This window comes from Theropithecus gelada, chromosome 2 (genome assembly GCF_003255815.1).
Source record: "Theropithecus gelada isolate Dixy chromosome 2, Tgel_1.0, whole genome shotgun sequence".
NCBI classification, from domain to species: domain Eukaryota; kingdom Metazoa; phylum Chordata; class Mammalia; order Primates; family Cercopithecidae; genus Theropithecus; species Theropithecus gelada.
In genome coordinates, this window is record NC_037669.1 from 92,958,839 (window position 1) to 92,978,685 (window position 19,847).

Sequence of the window (19,847 nt, forward strand, 5' to 3'; positions counted from 1 at the left end):
TCTGCCTCAGCCCCACAAGTAGCTGGGACTACAGGCACCACCATGCCTGGCTAATTTTTGTACTTTTTGTAGTACAGACAGGAATTCACCATGTTGCCCAGGCAGGACTTGAACTCCCGAACTCCAGCAATCCACCTGCCTCAGCCTCCCAAAGTGCTGGGATTTTTTCTTGTTTTATATAGAAAGAGACTCCACGGGCTTAATTGTTCAGACAACCAGAAACAACAGTAGCACTATCATTTATTTACCATCAGTGAGTCAAATATTTTGCTAGGCCTTTTATACACATTCTCCAGAATCTTCTTAACCTGCAAAGTAGTAATGCACTCATAGATGGAAAACAGGCTCAGGGAAACCAAAAATGGTGCTCACCGTCCCTCGAGACAAGCAAGTGGAGGTGCTGAGATTGAAATCAGGCCTCTTGCGCATATTCCCACAGTAACCTGGCAGACTTACACTCATCAGGGCTAGAGAAATCCAGGATAAATCCTGGCCCTGATGCTCATGGGGCAATTTGGGTGGGTTATGCTCTTCCAAGTGTCAGTAATTTTCTCACCTGAAAGAAGATGATGACAACAGCTACCTACCTCTTAGGGTTGAGCCATGATGCATGGTACCTGGTACGAAGTTAGTGGCTGCCTTAATATTTTATTATGGTTGCTTTTGTTTTTTGAGACAAGGTCTTATTCTGTCACCTAGGCTGGAGTGTAGTGGTGCAATCATGGCTCATGGGTAGCCTTGACCTCTAGAGCTGAAGTGATCCTCCTACCTCAACCTGCCAAGTAGCTGAGACCACACCTGGCTAATTAAAAAAAAATGTTTTTTGGTAGAGACAGCGTCTCCCTATGTTGCCCAAACTCGTCTCAAATTCCTAGGTTTGAGCAATCCTCTTGCCTTGGCCTCCCGAAGTGCTGGGATTACAGGCATGAGCCACTCTGCCTGGCTTGTTTTTCTTACTACTGTTGCAACTAAGAAAATTCCAAACGAGCCCAGTGCGATTCTAAAATCTTGGTGACAGCAGCAGACCCTGGGGGATTCTTCTTTTAGCTTCATGACTAATTCTCTGTAGAGATGGCATTGATCAGATTAAAAATTGGACAGGCTTGCTTTTCTTCATTAGAAAGTTTTATGTATTTTCCCCGATGTTGATTTAAGGTTTTAGGCACAGAGTTATATTGATTTAGCAATATTCACTATTGTCCCCTAGCAGCTGACCCATCAAGGACTGAATAGGCAAGGTACCTTGGAGCCTGGCTTTATGACTAGTCAAAAATTCTACATAGTTATTTCATTCCAGCCTGAGCTTGCTCTGTCTATTGCTTTGGAAACTGATGTGAATTTAGAAGAGCAAAGAAACATAAGCAGAGAACAACATGTAGGCAAAGTTCATGGCCACTGAGGAATACAGTGCTGAAGGTCAGAATGTCAGCTCTGTCATCTGTCAAATGCCTTTCTCCTAAAGCACTTACAGTGATTGAATAAGATTTGTTAGAGCACTTTACAAATATAAGGCAGACAAACCTTCCCTGGGCCTCTACAGCATGTGCTTCACTATCTCCTACCACTATGACATCAACCTGAGAGGAGGATTCAAAATGCCATGGAGCAGAAGCTGGATCAAGTACAAGGATGTGGGAGCCAATGATCAACGTAGCCATTGGCATTCATTTCCAAACTCTCCTTCTCAGGTTAGGATTCTCATACCTTATTTTTGGGTGTCTCTGATTGGCTTGGCAAAATACTGAGCACAAAATACACCTTTTTTTTTCCTTTTCTTTTTTTTTTTGAGACGGAGTCTCCCTTTGTTGCCCAGGCTAGAGTGCAGTGGCATGATCTGAGCTCACTGCAACCTCTGCCTCCTGGGTTCAAGTGATTCTCCTGCCTCAGCCTCCCAAGTAGCTGGGATTACAGGCATGTGCCACCACGGCTGGTTCATTTTGTATTTTTAGTAGAGATGGCATTTCATCATGTTGGCCAGGCTGGTCTCCAACTATTGACCTCAGGCGATCCGCCCACCTCGGCCTCTCAAAGTGCCAGGAGAACAAGCGTAAGCCACCATGCCTGGCCAAAACACATCTTCCTTTTTTTTTTTTTTTTTCTTTTTTTTGAGATGGAGTTTCACTCTTATTGCCCAGGCTGGAGTGCAATGGCACGATCTCGGATCACTGCAACCTCCGCCTCCCAGGTTCAAGCGATTCTCTTGCCTCAGAGCTGTCACACAGGAAAGGGGACCATTCAAGAGGAGGAGGGAGATATGAGGGAAAATAAACCTTCAGGGTTGATGGAGACCCACATCTTTCATTAGCCACATCACAACCTTCTTCCTTGCTGACACAGCTTGACTTTGGAAGCAAGAAGACAGCATAAGACATAATGCTTTATCAGAGGCAGGAAGCAGTGACTTGAATTAAATAGATTACTGACATGGTTCATTGACATATTTGATGTCCCAATCTACCTCTGAGGGAATTTCAGAAAATACACAGCTCCAAGGCCGGGCGCAGTGACCCACGCCTGTAATCCCAGCACTTTGGGAGGCCGAGGTGGGCAGCTCACTTGAGGTCAGGAGTTCGGGACCAGCCTGGCCAACATGGTGAAACCCCATCTCTACTAAAAATACAAAAATTAGCTGGGCGTGGTGGTGTGTGCCTGTAGTCCCAACTGGTCAGGAGGCTGAGGCAGGAGGATCGCTTGAACTTGGAAGGTGGTGGTTGCAGTGAGCTGAGATCATGCCATTGCATTCCCGCCTGGGCAACAGAGCAAGACTCTGTCTCAAAAACAAATAAATAAAAATAAAAATACAAAAGTTAGCTGGGTGTGGTGGCAGACACCTGTAATCCTGCTACTTCGAAGGCTGAGGCAGGTGAATGCTTGAGCCTGGGAGGCAGAGGTTGCAGTGAGCCAAGATAGCGCAACTGTACTCCTGGGCGACAGAGTGAGACTCCATCTCAAAAAAAAAAAAAAAAAAAAAGAAAGAAAGAAAGAAAGAAGATACACAGCTCCAGTAGTGCTTGCCTAAAAGCAAGGAGGCCCATACATTTGAAGGCCGGAAAGAGGGCCACCAGAAAAAGTCAACCCCAGCTTCAGGGGAAAAAAAAGGCAGCAGGTTGAAGAGGTAATAGACTGAGCAGCCTCAGGAACTGTGGCTTTAAGAACTCTGATGGCAATGCAGCTTCTCTGTGCTGTCACATATCTTTTCCACTGGTGCTCAGAATGGTTTTCCTCAAGTCGCTGGCAATCAAATCTTAAAATGATGCACCCTCAAGGGCACAGAGGAAGTGGGGAGCTGGGAGACACCACCACATTCTGTAGTCAGGCTCAGGGAGAATCATTCCAAGAAACAGAGACAATAATAGGAACTGCTGGAGAGAAAACAGAAAGCAGGCCATGGCTCTGAAGTCTGTGGCAGGAAATAGGAATGAGGTATAGATTTAGGTCTCAGAAGGCGTCCTGAAGGGCTAAATGAACAAATGTCAAGGATAGACTCAAAACATCAGGCTTATGTGTAAGTACTTATTCCTAAAATGTTACTGGTGCATGCAAACCTGCACTGGCCTAAAATGACTTTTCTTTTTTCCTTTTAGTTTTTAGAGACAAAGTCTTGCTCAGTCGCCCAAGCTAGAGTAAGATGATTATAACTCATTGCAGCCTTGAGCTCCTGGCTCAAGCGACTCTCCCATCTTAGCCTCTCCAGTAGCTGTGAACCACTGCACTTGACTAATAAAATTTTTTTTTTTTTTTTGTAGAGACAGGATCTTGCTCTGGCATAAAGGCTGGTCTGGAAATCCTAACCTCAAGCAATCCTCCTGCCTTGGCCTCCCAAAATGCTGGGATTACAGCATGAACCACCTCATCTGGCCTAAAAATCACTTTTCTAAGCAACTTTTAGATGACAGTATTTTACAACACAGCCTGGATCCAGTGTTGACAGTGACAATCTCAAAAGCCCCCTAGGTGGAGCTGTTGTCCCTTGGTGAAGATTCGAGGATTGCCAACAATCCTTTCCAGGATTAATCCTACTTAGCCACAGAAAGCCATTTCAGCAGTGGTGAAGCCCAAGGCCTCCAAGCCTGGAGCTCTATATTACAGAAAGAAAGAAAAAAAAAAAAAAAAAGAAAGAAAGAAAAGAAAAAGAAAAAAGAAAGTCACTTTCCAAGTTCTGTGGGAAAAAGAGGTGAACGAAGTCCAGTCTGTGTCTTAAGCAGCTCACAAATGAGCAGGAAGATAGTGTATGGCCCTCACATCTCCATATGCACCCTCTGGCCTGCCCCAGAAGGCATCCCAGAGCAGGGACAAGCTTGGTTCTGCAGCTTTACTCTTACTACAAGGTCTTTATAAAACTGCGAACAGCACCACTTACCTCAAGATGAAATCCTTTACCCAGTGTTCAGCAGATGAGCCCCCCACTAAATCTTAGGCATCATTACCATGATTATTTGACTAGCTGCACACACAGCAGTACTCAGTGTGATGACCATGAGCACCCTGTGGGCAGGATATGAACACACAGTGGGTGTGGTCCACAAGCTGCTAAGTGAACTGGATAGGTGGAGTGAGAATGGGGGAGGGGAGGTCAGCTCCATGAGGGGATGAGGTCCGGGAGGGCAGATCTGAGTCAGGAGGAATGCTGACAGGCCAGCTACCTAGTGATCGGAGTAGGCCCAGGTGAAGGCTGGGTGTGTGAAGCACCACAGACACAGGGGTGCTGTTTGGGTTCCTCCTGCCTGTGTGTGGCCCAGCACTAACCTGCATCCCCAGGCCTCTGCTGGTTAAAAGACCTTTATCGTATAACTAAGAGCTCTGGCTCTTGAGGGGGAGGGAGGGGCTTCTTAACTGCTTAGGCAGAAGGTCACAGGAGATCCACAGGGCCCCACTGCCAAGCACTGGAAATAGGGGGGTGTATAATCCATGGTCCCAACCATAAAAGTGCATACAATGATAGTTCCCAGTGGACTAAGGAGGATAGAGAATTCCAGGAAGTGAAATTTGGGTAGGCTCTTAAATAACTGAAGTATGAAAAATAAGGTCAAGAAATTCAAAGAGGGCCGGGAGCAGTGGCTCACGCCTGTAATCCCAGCACTTTGGGAGGCCAAGGTGGGCAGACTGCTTGAGCCCAGGAGTTGAGACCAGCCTGGGCAACATGGCAGAACCCCATCTCTACCAAAAAAATTACAAAAATCAGCCAGGTGTGGTGGCATGTGCCTGTAGTTCCAGCTACTTGGGAGGCTGAAGTGGGAGGACTGCTGAACATGGGAGGCAGAGGTTGCAGTAAGGCGAGATCACACCACTGCACTCCAGCCTGGGTGACAGAGCAAGATCTTGTCTCAAAAAAATAAAAAAAAAAGAAGAAGAAAAAGAAAAGAAAGGAAATTTAGAGGGTAAAGTACCTAAACAAAGATGGAGATGGCTATGGAACAGTTGGGGAGCATTGCACAAATCAGTTTGGTGAGAAATCAGCTAAATTAGTGGCTGGTGAGATTGGAGAGGGAGGAACAGAAGATGCACATGTCAAGCCAAGGGAAAGGGCAGGCTGGACTATGTGAATCATGTTCTGAAAAAGTTCATCTCAAAGAAGTGGGCACTGCTACACACTGATTTCAAGAAATGTAAGCGCTGCAGAATAACCTTTCCAGATCACTCCCTTCATAAACCTATATATGGTCCCAAGAACTCAGCAAACTGGCGCAAGATTCCAGAAATGAAATAGTCATGTTCTCCACCAGGCCCACCACATCACCTCACCGTTCTCGGAGGAATGTGCAGCAGGCGTCTTTGATGCTCTGCAGCTGCAGGAAGCTCGCCCCCATCAGCAATGACTGGACATTTTGCTGGTCAATGGCAAGGTTGCCATTGTAAGCAAAGTTGATCAGAGCCTCCAGGGCACTAGAGGAAAGAGGGAAAGCTGTGAGATGCTCTTCAGAGACAAGTCTTGGCCCACAGGAGACTCAGGCCCTAACTGAACTGACAATACTTAGCCCAGGCCCTTCGAGAATCTAATGGAGTAACTACTTCACCACAGCCTAAAACTCATTCTACCAAGTTGTCTTCATTGCCCTACAGAAAATTTTGAAAAAGAGAACACAATCACCTACAATTTCACTACTGAAAAAGTCAACACTGGTTATTTTTCTACATTCATATTTAGTCCCTGATTGCCTACATGCATGAATTATATGGATATAATCAAAAACATGTATCAAGCCCTTTCCCATGTTGCTACACTACCTTCATGTTTATTGTTTTTAGTGGCTGCTATATAATATTTCAACATGCAAATATGCTATCATTTATTTCCTTTATTGGTAAGCATAATAGCTATTACCATCTTATTGCTGTTAGAACGTTTTTGAATTATTTCTTTGGGGTAAATTTCTAGAATGAGATTTCTAACATTTTTTCTGCTTTCAATTCACACTGAAAATGAAATCAAAATTCCATCTACAGGGCTGTAGGTGTTCTGGTCCCTCTCCATCTGTCTGTCTTCCTCACCTCCACTTTCTCCTTTTCTCACTTGATTCCAACATTCTGAACATATTCTTACCTCAGGGCCTTTGCAATGACTCCTCCCTGTTTGGAGGACTCTTCCCCCAGATGGCTCACTCCCTCACTTCAATTAAGATGTCTCAGCTCAAATGCCACCCCATGACAGGGGCATTCCCTGATCACCCCAAAATAGCACAGACTCCACCATCCTTCACTAGCCTTTACTCTGCTTCACTTTTCTCATATCACTTTCACTCTTAGCCATACCATGCATGTATTTGGTGACTGCCAAATCACTACTAGAAAGCTGGTAGAGGCAGGGCACGGTGGCTCACGCCTGTAATTCCAGCACTTTGGGAGGCTGAGGGAGGCGGATCACCTGAGGTCAGGAGTTCGAGACCAATCTAGCCAACATGGCAAAACCCTGTGCCTACTAAAAACACAAAAATTAGCCGGGCGAGGTGGCATGCACCTGTAGTCCCAGCTACTTGAGAGACTGAGGGAGGAGAATCGCTTGAACCCAGGAGGTGGAGGTTGTTGCAGTGAACGGAGGTCATGTCATTGCATTCTAGCCTGGGCAACAGAGTGAGACTCCATCTCAAAAAAAAAAAAAAAAAAAAAAGGCAGGTGCCTGTAATCCCAGCTACTCATGGGAGGCTGAGGCAGTAGAATCGCTTGAACCTGGGAAGTGGAGGTTGCAGTGAGCCCAGACCGCACCACTGCACTCCAGCCTGGGTGCCAAGAGTCTGACTCCATCCCCCGCTGCAAAAAAATAAAAATAAAAAAACGAAAGTTGGCAGAATGAGAAGAGGTGCTGTTTTCTCACTGTTATACCTCAGATACATGATAGAGCTATGCTCATCATGGATGTTCAGGCAATCTCTGTTAAATGAAGCCCCTGGACTATTCATGGGATGAGCATGCCTCCTTCAGACACACACTTCAGAGAAGAGGAGGGCACAACTGCCCTTGGACACCTTACTTCTATGTCTTTCCTCATAAGTAACTGGCCTAAGATTTCTTTTTTTTTCTTTTCTTTTTTTTTTTGAGACGGAGTCTCGCTGTATTGCCCAGGCTGGAGTGCAGTGGCCGGATCTCAGCTCACTGCAAGCTCTGCCTCCCAGGTTTACGCCATTCTCCTGCCTCAGCCTCCCAAGTAGCTGGGACTACAGGCGCCCACCACCTCACCCGGCTAGTTTTTTGTATTTTTTTTTAGTAGAGACGGGGTTTCACCGTGTTAGCCAGGATGGTCTCGATCTGCTGACCTCGTGATCCACCCGTCTCGGCCTCCCAGAGTGCTGGGATTACAGGCTTGAGCCACCGTGCCCAGTCTAGATTTCTTTCTTTCTTTTTTAAGAGTCAAGGTCTCACTCTGTTGACCAGGCTGGAGTGTAGTGGTGTGATCACAACTCGCTGCAGCCTTGACCTCCTCGGCTCACCTCCCACCTCAGCTTTCTAAGTAGCTGAGACTACAGGTGTGCACCACCGCGCCCGGCCAATTAAAAAAAATTTTTTTATACAGATGTGGTCTATGTTGTCTAAGCTGGTCTTGAACTCCTGGCCTCAAGTAATCCTCCCACCTTGACCTCCCAAATTGTTGGGATTTCAGGCGTGAGTCACCTTGCCTGGCCTGACCTGACCTGAGATTTCTACTTTGCCATAGGTATATAAATCCTCTTCCGGTATCGGGGCAGATCACCTTCGATCATCCAGAGGGTAACACACAGTCTCCTAGCTCTTTTCTCCCTAGTTGTCACCACTGTCAGATTAAGAGGTTGGGCAATAACTGACTTCCAGCTAAGGGGATAACCTTGGGCTTGATCTCCTTGAGCTTCAATTTTCTGAACCATGAAATAACCATAAAATCTGCCACCTTCTAGACCTGTGTTGTCCAATATAGTAGCCATCAGCCACATGTGACTATTTAACTTTAAAATTAAATTGATTAAAATTAAGCAAAATTTAAAATTCAATTTTTCAGTCCCACTAGTCATATTTCAAGTGCTCAACAGCCATCTGTGGCTAGTGGCTACCATTTTGGGCAGTACAAATAGAAAGAACATTCGCATCACTGCAGAAACCTCCAGTGGACAACACTGTTCTAGGCTGATAAGAAGGGATGTGAATGGAGACACTTATTTAAAGAACTATTTTGTCAGCTAAAAAGACTAGCCCAGAAAAGTGCAGAGAATAATATATTACCACTCTTAAACCCAGCCCCATTAAATGTATTTCTCTTATAGTAGGGTAAAAACAGCATCAAAACTCCCACCATTTTAACCCTATCTCAGACCACTGGCTGAGGTTCTAATCTGCTTATTAATCACTTACTATTTGTCTGGAGCTAGGCTATTAGACACTGTGTCCTGCTGCAGGTGCTCAACGGAACTGTGCACAGGCTGAAACTACACCTGGAAAGCAGCCTGCGAAATCTAATGGTGGGATTCAGTACCTTGGGTCCATTCCTTGCATTACAATCTCATCCTGCTTGCACTCCATCATGTCATTTGTAAACATAGCATGGAAATATGGGATTGAGGCTGCTAAGACGATCCGGTGAGCACTGAATTTGTGGTCCCCAATCTGTGGGCAAAGTAAAATACAAAGACAGATATTGAGGAACGCAAAAAAAAAAAAAAAAACAACGAACTCACCCCCCTCCGCAGCGTACCCCACTGCCCATTGCAACGGTGTTGAGGGCATCCCAGGGCATGGAGGCCAAGGCTTAGCATGATGCCTGAAGTACTTTAAATGCAATATACTCAGTTACAGTAGAAAAATGTAAACAACACATTTTAATGAAGTGTTAAAATAGCTAAAAAATTTAAGCCTGAATGTTTCATGTAATCATTTTTACTTACATGGTAGTCTCCAATGCACCTCTTTCAGCTACTCCACCAACTCAAATACCTGATTCCTGTAACACTTTATCCCAACCTCAGGCAGATGGACTGGACAAACAGTCCAAGAATGCTGGTGCTCCTAACAGTATGCTCCTCAAGAAGAGTAAATATGTAGTGATGGGGCCGGGGGGCGGTGGGGGCATGAGAAGATACACTGGTGTTGTGGACTGGCTGCTGCTCTGTGTGGTTAGCAGGGACAGAGGCCAACTCTTCCTCCAATAAGTGTCAAATCCTCACTGACGCACCCTTAGCCTGAGGAATTCTATAAAGTGTTTTCCAACTATCTGTCAAAAGGCTCTTCCCTTCAATAAGCCATTTATAGCTCCAAGCTATATAAATATTTTCACTTAAGAACTTTCTATTCTCCAGGAAGAACAAAACAGTCCCTTTTTCCTTTTCATCAGGTTCCACATCTGTGAAATGCCAGAGAATCTCACTATCTGATGCTCTTCTCTTTGTGTCACGTTTATCCAAGGATTCGAGGTTGGAAGATCGACTCCTTGGATAAACAGGCGTGAGCCACTGCACCAGCCTCTACTCAAATTTCTTAAAGTTGTTCTATGAGGTTTATTACAAAAGAAAAAAACAACAACTAGCAGTCTCTGTTTTCTTGATTCCTTGCCCCTGATTCCTACTCACAGGGGTAACCTCTTGCTTCTAGGACTTTTCTCCATCTTTCTAAATAATATGCTTATATATTACTTGTTGATTTTTCACTTTGAGTTATTCCCTGTGGTACCCAACCTCTAAATAGCCTCCAGTAAACGCTGACTCTTGGTATTCACACCCTTGTGTGGTCCCCTCCCACAACATGTCAGGGTTGGTCTATGTGACCAACAGAATATAGCAGAAGTGATGATGGTATGTCACATTCAAAGCTAGGTCATAAAAGGCACTGAACTGGCCGGGCGCGGTGGCTCAAGCCTGTAATCCCAGCACTTTGGGAGGCCGAGACGGGCGGATCACGAGGTCAGGAGATCGAGACCATCCTGGGGAACATGGTGAAACCCCGTCTCTACTAAAAAATACAAAAAACTAGCCGGGCGAGTGGCGGGCGCCTGTAGTCCCAGCTACTCGGGAGGCTGAGGCAGGAGAATGGCGTAAACCCGGGAGGCGGAGCTTGCAGTGAGCTGAGATCCGGCCACTGCACTCCAGCCTGGGTGACAGAGCGAGACTCCGTCTCAAAAAAAAAAAAAAAAAAAAAAAAAAAAAAAAAAAAAGGCACTGAACTTCTTCTTACCCTGTTCTTCTGGATCACTTGCTCTAAGAGAAGCTAAGTAACATATCCTTAAGAGAGGCCCATATGAAGAGGACTAAAGCCTTCTATGGCTACCTGAGTGAGCTTGGAAGAACATCCTCCAGCTCCAGTCAAGCCTTCAGATGACAGCAACTTTGTGAGAAATGTCTAAGCTGCTTCTGAACTCCTGGCCCGCAGAAACTGTAAGATAATAAATACTTGTTTTAAGTCACTAAATTTTGGGCCGGGCGCAGGGTGGTCATGCCTGTAATCCCAGCACTTTGGGAGGCCAAGGAAGATGGAGCACTTGAGGGTGGATCAGGAGTTTGAGAGCAGCTTGGGCAACATGGTGAAACCCTGTCTCTACAATAAATACAAAAATTAGCTGGGCATGGTGGTGCATGCCTGTAATCCCAGTTACTTGGGTCACTGACACAGGAGAGTCGCTTGAACCTGGGAGGCAGAAGCTGCAGTGAGCCAAGATCGTGCCACTGCACTCCTGCCTGGGCTGGAGTCTCAAAAACAAAAAAGTCACAAATTTTGGGGTACTTTGTTACGCAGCAAAAGATAACTATTATATTACTAATCTAATTTCTAATATGGAAGATTAAGAATTTGTCCTGATACCTTTCTTCATGTACTACCCCATACACTCTCCTTATCTTTCCAATATAATTAGGTCAAATTTTGGTTAAATTAATATGAAGAGTTGCATTAAGTCTATGTAAATGTTATTTGTAGCCAAGCCATGCTGTATACTGTGAGTATATTTCCTTTTTGTATAATTTTTCTTTTCCCTGGAGCATAAGTACTCTATCAGTTGTTTAAGTTGTCTGTTTCTTGAGACATTATCTACTGGAACTCTTCCTGGGAATTCTGTTTCCCTCACCTATATTGACATCCCCATTTCCTGAACCCCACTTAGTCCTCTTTCTTATTTATTCACTTGTTCTGGTAGAAAGCGTCTTCTAGGCTGGGCGTGGTGGCTCACACCTGTAATCTCAGCACTTTGTGAGCCCGAGGCAGGTGGATCACCTGAGGTCAGGAGTTCAAGACCAGCTTGGCCAACATGGTGAAACCCCATCTCTACTAAAAATGCAAAAAATTAGCCTGGTGTGGTGGCAGGCGCCTGTAGTACCAGGCACTTGAGGTGCTGAGGCAGGAGAATCGCTTGAACGTGGGAGGTGGAGGTTGCAGTGAGCCGAGATGACACCATTGTACTCCAGCCTGGGCAAGAGGAATAACATTCCATCTCAAACAAATAAAAATGTGTCTTCTAGCAGAGCTTCATAAGAAGGGGTCTATGTACAATGTCTGAAAATATCTTTACTACCCTCAAGCTTAGATAATAATTTAGTTGGTTAAAAAATTCAAAGTTTAGACTTTTTTCCTGTCAAAAGTTTGAAAGTATTGCTCCATTGTCTTCTAGTTCTTTGTTTTTAGAGATGGGGTCTTACTCTGTCCCCCAGGCTGGACTTGAATTCCTGAGCTCAAGCAATCCTCCTGCCTCAGTCTCCTGAATAGTTGAGACTACAGGCATGCTAGTGTGCATCTGGCTATGTTAAAAAAAAAAAAGTATATATATGTGTGTGTGTGTGTGTGTGTGTGTGTGTGTGTATTTGTACAGACAGGTCCTGCTTTGTTGCTCAGGCTGTTCTCGAACTCCTGGCTTCAAGCAATCCTCCCATCTCAGCCTCTCAAAGTGCTGGGATTATAGGTGTGAGTCACCATACCTGGCCTAGTTTGTTGTTATTGAGATATCGAATGCTATTTTGAATCCTAACTCTAAGCATGTACCTGTGCTCTCCAGAAGCCTTTAGGATTTTCTCTTTATTCTTATAGTTCTAAAATTTCACAGTGTTGTATCTTGGCATTGGTTTTCTTTTATTGTGCTGTATCAATCTACAGACATTATTTCAGTTCTGGAAAAATCTCTTCACACTATTTCTTTGATAATTTCCTCCCTTCTATTGTAATTTTTTCTCCTCAGAAATTTCTATTAGTTATGTATTAGATTTCTTGGAATAATCCTCTAATTTTCTTATTGTTCTTCCCTACTTTCCATCTCTTTCATTTGGTCTATCAGTGAGGAAACTTCTTCAACCCTATCTTTTTTTTTTTTTTTTTTTTGAGACTGAGTCTGGCTCTGTCGCCCAGGCTGGAGTGCGGTGGCCGGATCTCAGCTCACTGCAAGCTCCGCCTCCCGGGTTCACGCCATTCTCCTGCCTCAGCCTCCCGAGTAGCTGGGACCACAGGCGCCCGCCACTTCGCCCGGCTAGTTTTTTGTATTTTTTAGTAGAGACGGGGTTTCACCGTGTTAGCCAGGATGGTCTCGATCTCCTGACCTCGTGATCTGCCCGTCTCGGCCTCCCAAAGTGCTGGGATTACAGGCTTGAGCCACCGCGCCCGGCCCTTCAACCCTATCTTACAATCTTTCTGTGTTGTAGGTTTTTATATTGGCTATCATATTTTTAATTTTCTAGAGGTCTTGTTTTCAAAAGCTTCCTTTTTAAAAGAATCTTATTCATCTTTCATGAATGCAATATTTTCTCAAATCTCTCCTGAGATATACAGTTACAACTTTTTTTTCTTCTTTATCTCTGCTTTTACTGTTTCCTGAGATATTTTCTCTTCCAATTGTTTTGATCTCTGTCTTCTATGTTAGAGGTTTTCTTTAAATGTCTGGTGACACTTGGCTAGGGGGTAGGATTGTCGATTTGTGGGCTTCACATTAGGGTGATCAGGCAAGAATCAGCCATTTGATTGAGGACCCCTGGAAGTAGTCAGTATCTTTAGGACTTTTTCTCTGGAGTTAATTTTATCAGAGCAGTATCTTCCAATCTCTTGCAGGGAAATATCTGTCAGCCTATAGGTATTCTGGAAACTGGGTGTAAGAGGGGGATGGTTCTACCATACACTACTGATAACTCATATCTTAAAGCCCTTATTTTCAGTTTTGCTCCATATTGCACCCCTCTCCTATGCTTGGTGTGCCTGATGCGGAGCCTCTGGTTCAGTATCTAAGACTAAATTTCCTACCTCCTGAGAGAGTGGCGGGGGGAGGGGTGCAGGCATCTAATTGCCTTTCATATAGACTTCCAAGTAATCTTCCTGTTTTCAGTATTTGGTGTCTCCAATTCTGGAACTATTCCAGGGTTCTACATTAGAAATCCTCTTCCTTCTCAGTTTCTCCCCCTGGGAGGCACTTTCAGTTCCTCTGGCCCACTAAATCTTCCACACATGCTCTCTGGCTTTAATATTCCATTGATTTCTCATTTGCTGATATGTCTTTCCCTCTTACTATTATTTTAATGGGGTTATGGAGGGGAATGAAAGTTAAGTGTGTGTTCAATTGGCTGTGTTTAACTGCTGTGCATTTATTTTTCATCTAGAAAATAAACAGAAGACAAAAGAACAAGCTGTATGTGCACCAACAGCGTGACCTGGTTTCAAAAAGAAAGAAAGAAAGGGAAAAAAACCCAGCTACAGAGAAGATAGGTCATTCTTGGGATATGTTAGCCTGATTACATTTGAGTTCTGTATTCAGCTAAGGTGAACAACAAATTGGACCTTGTCTAGATGAGGAAGACCAAGATGGGCAAGAGTATGAAAGCTACATCTTATAAGGAATAGCTAAAGGATAGTCTGGAAAAGATAATTTAGGAGGAACATGATGGTTGTCATCAAATCCTAGAAGGGCTATCACATGGATTAGGGCAGATCTAGAAAATTACAGAAAGGCAGATTTTCGTTTATTATAAAGAATAAGAGCTAAGAATACTTAGGAGGGTCCTGGACTGGTTTTAAAACTATTAAGTGACTACTTAGAGACCTTCCAATTCTACAATCCTGTGGTACTACATTTTTGTGAAAAGCTTTTAAAAACCCAAACACTCTATTTGTAATCTCGGTTTTTACATGTCTTGTTTTTTGCTGGGCACAGTGGCTTATGCCTGTAATCCCAGCTCTTTGGGATGCTAAGGTGGGAAGGTTTCCTGAGGCAGGGAGTTTTCAAGACAAGCCTGGGCAACACAGCAAGACCCCATCTCTACAAAAAACTAGCCAGGCATGGTGGTGCATGTTTGGGAAGATGGTTTGAGTCCAGGAGTTCAAGGTTGCAGTGAGCTATAATTGTCACTGCACTCCAGCCTGGGCAACAGAGCAAGAGAATGTCTCAAAAAATAAAAAATAAAATAAAATGTCACTTTAAACAAAAATGAGAGGATCATTTATTGAGCTCCTTTTGTATGCCATGGACTATGCCAAGTACCCATTCTGCACATTTTCTTATTTCAGTCCTCACAGCAACCCTCTGCAGCAGGCAGGTACTGTGAATCATGTTCTATAGATGAGAAAACCAAGATTTGGAAGTTAAGCAGCTCACCCAAAGTCAAGTAGCTATTATGTGAAGAGAAGGAATTATGCTTAGGTTGTTACTGGTGGAATTGGAGAGGGGCCTAATACATAGCATACCTTCTCTCAGCTTGAGTTTTCAGTCAATTGATAAAAAAATTAAAAATAAAAAACCTACACATATCATAAAACTACATAGAATTAAATATACATATACACAGAATGAATAAAAGTAAAACTGAAGAAATCTGAATAAGACTAATGAATTATACCAATGTTAATATTCTAGTTGCAATATTGTACTTCCAGTCCCTCTGGCTTAATAGTTTTGCAAGATATTACCACGGGAGAAACTGGGCAAAAGGAACAAGTTGTGAGCATGGTAGTTCACGCCTGTAATCCCAGCACTTTGGGAGGCTGAGGTGGGAGGACTGCCTGGGTCTAGAAGTTTCAGACCAGTCTGGGCAATATGGCAAGACCATGTTTTTACAAAAAATAAAATAAAATAAATTAGCTGTGTGTAGTGGTGTGCACTTGTAGTCCCAGCTACTCAGGCAGCTGACACAGGAGGATTGCTTGAGCCTGGGAGTTCAAGGTTACAGGAAGTTATGATCACACCATTGCACTCCAGCCTGGGCAGCAAAGTGAGATCCTATCTCTATTTAAAAAAGAAAAAAATTAGGCTGGGCACGGTGGCTCACGCCTGTAATCCCAGTACTTTGGGAGGCCGAGGCGGGCGGATCATGAGGTCGGAAGATCGAGACCATCCTGGCTAACACAGTGAAACCCTGTCTCTACTAAAAATACAAAAAATTAGCCGGGCGAAGTGGCGGGCACCTGTAGTCCCAGCTATTCAGGAGTCTGAGGCAGGAGAATGGCGTGAACTCAGGAGGCGGAGCTTACAGTGAGCCGAGATCACGCCATTGCACTCCAGCCTGGACGACAGAGCGAGACTCCAGCTCAAAAAATAAAATAAAACTATCAGGAAACCAGGGAACAGGCCTAAGGAAGAAACTCCAAGCTGACCAGGCCACTCTGTGGAGATAAGAGTATGAACTGGAGGGACAGGAGTGGCAGCTAGGAGCACAGCCAGGAGACCCCTGCCTGGTCCAGAGAGAGAAGAGCGGAGCTTGGCCTGGATGGTGGCAGTGGGAAAGGAGAAAAGAAGTCAGACTCAGGAAAGATGCTGACCTTAGAACTGCTGTGATCTGGTGACTGACTAGATGTGGGAATGAGGGAAAAGAGGTGTCAAGATGACTTCCAGGTTACCGGTGTGATCTGGCATGTGCAGGTGGCATATACTTAGATCAGGAACAACAGAGAAGGACAAAGTCAGGAGTAATGACCAAATAAAGTTTTGGACAAGCTGACACTGAGTGCCTGGGAGGCATCTAAACAGAGACTATGTAGAAAGTGGATGGCCGAGTCTGGAATACAGAGATAAGTCTGGGCTCAAATAACACTTTTGGAAATAACCAGTGAAGACAGAAAAAAAGATCACTTAGGGAGAGAACTCGAAGTGTGAAGAGAAGAGGCTATAAGACAGCCTTGAAGAACTTCCACATCTAAAGATCACCTAGTAGAGGATGTATCAGCAAAGACACAGAAGGGAGCTACAGAAAGGAAATGAGAAGAGAAGCAGGGAGAGGTCTGGAGGTAGAAGAGAGTGTAGATCCACCAGACAGGCAATGTGGCATGGAGACTGGATGGAATCAGAAGGTCCTCACCAGCTCTGCTACCTCAGACAGGGCTGCTCACACAAATTCTGTTCCCTACCACAGGCAGGTGGGGCTCAGTATTCAAGCAGTAAAGCAGCCCGGCAAAATCTGAATTGGGAATAATCTGAGACAGATGTTCCCAAAGAAAGCAAAAGATATACCCAGAGTAGATTTCTCTTTGATGGAAAACATTTTGATACTATTGTTCCTACCTTCAGGAGCTCACAATGAATATAAATAAAGCATTAAGAACAGTTAAGTGCTCAGCCTGCATGGACAGAATGCCCTTGGGATCAGTGGGGTTAAGACCAAGCTTTAATGCAGTCACAAAGAACGCTTAAAGTGCATGATAAGTAGTAATTCATAATTTTTATCGAGGCACATATTTGAAACATAAAGGCCATGAAGCTGGTGGGTAAGAATAAATCTATAAAATGGAGAAGCAGTAGGGATGAATTAATCCCTAAAAAAAAATTAATAAGGTACACAGAACTGCCCTGTCAGATGTCAACACTTATTATAAAGCGATAAAAATTAGGAAATTGTGGTACTGAAACAAACAGACCCATTGAATAGAATAAGCAGTCAGAAATACATCCCATATATATGTAAACTTGATAAATGATAGAAATGGCATTGCAGATAATATGGAAAAGAGAGTCCACTTAATAAATAGTGTTGGGACAACTAGTTATCCACATGGAAAAAAAATAAAATTGAATTCCTGCTTCACATCACACTCCAAAATCAATTCCAGATAGAAAAAAGCCTTAATGGCCAGGTGCAGTGGCTCATGCCTATAATCCCAACACTTTGGGAAGCCGAGGTGGGAGGACTGCCTGAGCCCAGGAGTTTGGGATTGGCCTGGGCAACATGGCAAGACCTTGTCTCTATTTTTTTTTTTATAAAATACAAAAAAAGAAGAAAAAAAATCTTAAGCATTAAAGGCAAAACTTCAAAATTTTGGAGAAAATATGGTAGGTCTTTTTGACCTTGAGATTAGGATTTCTTAAACAAGAATTCAAAAAGCATTAACCTTAAGAGAGAAGACTTCAATATTTGACTACAGTAAGATTAAGAACTCTGTCCAAGCCAGGTATTGTGGCTCACGCCTGTAATCCCAGCACTTTGGGAGGCTGAGGTAGGCAGATCACTTGAGGTCGGGAGTTCAAGACCAGCTTGGCCAACATGGTGAAATCCCGTCTCTACCAAAAATATAAAAAATTAACCGGGTGTGGTGGCATGCACCTGTAATCCCAGCTACTTGGGAGGCTGAAGCAGGAGAATCGCTTGAACCCGGGAGGCTAAGGTTGCAGTGAGCCAGGATCTTGCCACTGCATTCCAGCCTGGGTGACAGAGCGAGACTCCATCTCAAAAAAAAAAAAAAAGACAAGTTACAAGTGAGAAAAGATATTTGCAAACATCAAACCAACAAATAATTGGTATCCAGAGTACATAAAGGATTCCAATAAATCAACGAATCATAATTTGGAAAAAAAAAAAAAAAGTGAGCTTAAGACTTACCTAAAAGTAGGTATTTCATAGACAATGAAACAGAATGGTCCAAAACAAAGGAAAAGATGATCAATCTCAGTAATAATCAGGGAAATACGAGCATCACAATGAGATACAATTTCATATCCAGGAGAAGTCCAATTAGGAAGTCCAATTAGAAGGTATTATTATACCCAAAGCTGCTGATGATGTGGATGGACAGAAGAGCTCTTAAGCATGCTAGAATGTATGTAAATTTATACAATTTCCACTTTGAAAAATAATGCCAATACTAACATGATCATGAAAAGTTGAACACGCATATACTCAATGACCTAGCAATTTAACTCCTAGCTATATACTTTAGATGCATATGCTCCAGAAAATATGTAATAAAATGTTTACACAACTAGTCAGAACAGCAGAAAACTAAACAAAACAAAAGCCAACCTAAATAACTATTGAGAGGAGAATCCTAATTTCTGATATTCATATAATGGAACATAATTCATCAGTGAAAAATGAATGAATTAAAAGCTACACACAACACAAAGTAAAATCCCCAAGGGCAGGAATCTGACCATGTCAAAAATTTTTCCTCTCTTACAATGATATGTACATTATGCAATATTTGATACATAGAAAACAATATCTGTAAATAAGGAAAATAAACTCATGAATCCATCAAAGGTCCAACATGCTTGGAAACAGTCTATAGGTCAAAGAGGAAGTCTCTAAAAAAGGAAGGGAAATTTAAAAATACATTGAATGAACGAAAATGAAAATACAATGTATCTACAGCAGTGGTGAGATTATGGCACTAAATGCTTACATTAGAAAAGTCTGCAGTGAATAATCCAAACTACCACTCCAAGGAATTAGAGAATAAACTCAAAGCAAGCAGAAGGAAGGAAATTAAAAGGAGCAGAAATCAATGAAATTAAAAACAGGAAAACAGTAAACTAATGAAACAAAAAGATGCTTCTTTGAAAATTGACAAAGACAGAAAAGACAAATCATGAATATAGGAATGAAACAGTCGATAATACTACAGACACTGAAATCATAAAAATGATAACAGGAGAATACTATGAACAACTCTACACATAAATTTGACAACTGATGAAATGGAACAATTTCTTGAAAATGACAACTTACGCAAGATGGGGGAATAATTGAAAAGCCTTGTAACTAACAAGAAAACTAAATCTGTAATTTTAAAATGCTTGAAAAAGAAATCTACAGGTTCAGATGGTTTCACTAGAGAATTCTATCAATTGTTTAAAATAGAATTAATACCAATTTTAAACAATCTCTTCCAGAAAATAGAAGATTAAGGGATAACTCCAAGTTCATTTTATGCACTATTACCCTAGCACCAAAACTAGACAGACAGTATAAAAAAAAAAAAACAGACCAATATTCCTCATGAATATAGATGCAAAAATCCTTAACAAAATATCAGCAAACAGAAGTTAGCAATATATAAAAATAATTATATACCATGACCAAATAGGGTTTATTCTGGGGTAAGGCAGACTTAATATTTGAAAATAAATCTATGTAACCCAGTATATTAATAGACTCAAGAAAAAAGAAGAAAAAAGAAGTGATACGATCCTCTCCATGCAAAAAAAAAAAAAAAAAAAAAAAAAAAAA

At 42.9% G+C, this 19,847-nt stretch overlaps 1 protein-coding gene across 2 annotated transcripts in view; it reads right to left on the reverse strand.

The window, feature by feature from the left end:
- KLHL18 (kelch like family member 18) overlaps positions 1-19,847 on the reverse strand; it is a 61,035-nt gene that overhangs the window by 17,769 nt on the left and 23,419 nt on the right. For both annotated transcript variants that reach the window (XM_025376261.1, XM_025376260.1), the window contains exons 2-3: positions 8,936-9,066; positions 5,743-5,883 (exon numbers count right to left, since the gene is read on the reverse strand). In XM_025376261.1, the coding sequence (XP_025232046.1) occupies positions 5,743-5,883; positions 8,936-9,066 (272 nt within the window). The remainder of the gene's footprint in view (positions 1-5,742; positions 5,884-8,935; positions 9,067-19,847) is intronic.